The sequence below is a fragment of the Gekko japonicus genome, unplaced genomic scaffold, assembly GCF_001447785.1.
Source record: "Gekko japonicus isolate JY-2015 unplaced genomic scaffold, Gekko_japonicus_V1.1 scaffold3279, whole genome shotgun sequence".
In the NCBI taxonomy this organism is placed as follows: domain Eukaryota; kingdom Metazoa; phylum Chordata; class Lepidosauria; order Squamata; family Gekkonidae; genus Gekko; species Gekko japonicus.
This window is the reverse complement of record NW_015162572.1, coordinates 118,001-120,467: the sequence shown is the minus strand read 5'-3', so window position 1 is coordinate 120,467 and position 2,467 is coordinate 118,001. Positions and strand designations below refer to the sequence as shown.

Here is a 2,467-nt window from a genome sequence, read left to right as displayed (position 1 = left end):
TAAATGTCTAAAGGTGTCTTTTCTACTTGTGGGAAGAAAACCGAGAATCTCCATTCTCTCCTCCAGGGAGAAGGGCTGTCTTTGCTCCCTTTGCCCTTGATTTGGGCCAACCTGGAAACCTGGTATTCTCCAGTATACTTGCCATGCTTGGAAGTCGTGTCACCAGGAATGACAGAATTAGCAAGATCAGGATCACTTAATTCTCATATTTCCTGTGTGCCTTTCTTTGCATCGCTAAATACTCATTGATTCCCTTGCAGTCTTGCTCGTCTAAATTCTTGGTGTATAGTCTAGGGTGTGCTGTTCTACGATGGTGCCTAAAGATCCCTGATAGTCCAGTTTTGTAGTTGGGAGAACTGATAGTTGGTTTGTAGAGATATATTGCCAGAGAGATAGAGCTGATTGGCATAGCAACTTCTTCTATTCAGGGCTATTTACTTATTTGCATAGAATATTTCTATTGTGCTTTTCCATGGAATACTGTCCAAAGCATCGAACAACAAAGATAAAACAATAAAAATCTTGCAATTAGTTTGAAATCATTACAGTTATGTCAAATTCCCACAATACCATTATCATCAATTAAAAAAAAAACCCCTAAAACCAGTAATGTAAAAACTTGCAGACAGTGGGCAGCGGACAAGGAGAGATGTTTTCACCTGGCATTTAAAAGCTTGTAAGGTAGGTGCCAGATGAGCTTTAAGGGGGAGGGCATTCCACAGTAGGGGAGCCACCACCAAGAAAGCCGTGTCCCAATTGCCATTTGCTTGAATTTTGAAGGCAATGGTACCATCAGCAAACTTTGCGATAATGATCTTAGCTGGCAGGTGGGAAAATGCAGTCCTTCATTTATCCTTTATTTTCTCCTTTTTAATCCTAAAAAGATCCCCTAGGCAATTTAGAGTATAAAAGACCAATCATCCTATTAATAAAAATGTACAATGAAAACATAAAAACCCTGTAACATTTGTTATACAAACCTACAGAGAAAGGGTTGTGGAAGATAGCAGCTTGTGGAAAGGACACAAAACCTTTGCAGCTCAGTTATTTGGGCTTCTGTAATTCCTGTTGCTTAAAGAATTCCTACTGCTGATAAATAGTTATTTTAAAACCATTCTATGTAAGTCAGATCTGCCTTCAATCGACACTAACATTGCTTCCTTAATAGGTTCAGCGTTGACGAAGGTCAAACTTGGAGCACTCATAACTTCACCAGTACATCAGTTTTTGTGGACGGGCTCCTCAGCGAACCTGGTGACGAGACATTAGTCATGACGTAAGTACTATTAGGAGCTGCGGTGGCTCAAGTGGTTAAGACGCTGAACTGCAGGCTGTGGAAGGTCAGTAGTTCAGCAGTTCGAGACCTGAGTTGCCGCATGACGGAGTGAGCTCCCGTCTCTAGTTCCAGCTCCTGCCAACCTAGCAGTTCGAAAGCAAGAAATTGCAAGTAGATAAATAGGTACTACTTCAGTGGGAAGGTAACAGCGTTCCGTGCGCCGTGGTGTTTAGTCATGCCGGCCACATGACCACGGGAACGTCTTCGGACAGCGCTGGCTCTTCAGCTTTGAAACGGAGATGAGCACCGCAACCCTAGAGTCGGACTCGACTGGCTTCCGAGCAAGGGAACATTTACCTTTAAGTACTATTTAGTGCATGGCATGCAAGCAGCATAGGAAGAATTGAAAGATGCTATACGTGGAGGGTATATGACAAGGACGGTGTGCATGTGAGCTGACCCTAAAACACAGGCATCGAACGGATAACCAGTTATGGCATGAGACTTTCATAAGTTGTGTGAAGACTTCAGAACTCAGCATGGACTTTTCAGAAAGTTGAATTTTGGTGCCATGGTTGCCACAGATGAGTTGATTACTAGAAACCTTGGACAATGGGATGCACCCCTACACACTCTCTCTTGGAAAGCAGAAGAAAGTTTGTGTCCAGTGGAACCTTTAAAAGACCAACAAAGTTTAATTCTGGGTATTCGCTTTCATGTGCATGCACACCTAGAATCAATCTATGCTGGTCTTAGAGGCAGGCCCATAGCCAGGGTTAGGGTCAGGGTTTTTCCCCAGGGGGCATTTAGATTATTAAGGGGGCAGTTAACTTATAGTTAATTACATTCAACCGAATGCCTGTCTTTAAAGGGGGAGGCTCCAAGCCTGTTTCTAGGCATTCCTTTCAAGGGACAGGGCTAGGCTTGCCAAGTCTCCCCGGGGGGCGGGGAACCCCCCGCCCCAGAGGCCCGTTCCCCGCCGCCGCCAGATCGGGCCCCAGGGGGAATTCCATCCCGACGTGCACGTCACCAGGAAGTGACGCGATCACGCCGGGCACCCTAGGGGGGGGGGCACAATCATCCTAGGGAAAACTCTATGGTTTTCCCTCGGATGGTCATAGCCCCGCCCCCAGCGTGCCCGGCGTCATCACGTCACTTCCTGGTAACGTGGATGCGGCGCGTGTGTGCTTT

The 2,467-nt window shown here is 45.8% G+C and overlaps 1 protein-coding gene across 1 annotated transcript in view; it reads left to right on the top strand.

Moving 5' to 3' along the window:
• SORCS2 (sortilin-related VPS10 domain containing receptor 2) overlaps window positions 1-2,467 on the top strand; it is a gene marked incomplete at its 5' end in the record, with an annotated part of 92,216 nt that overhangs the window by 38,267 nt on the left and 51,482 nt on the right. The window contains one exon of the mRNA XM_015406426.1: window positions 1,169-1,276. Within this exon, the coding sequence (XP_015261912.1) occupies window positions 1,169-1,276 (108 nt within the window). The remainder of the gene's footprint in view (window positions 1-1,168; window positions 1,277-2,467) is intronic.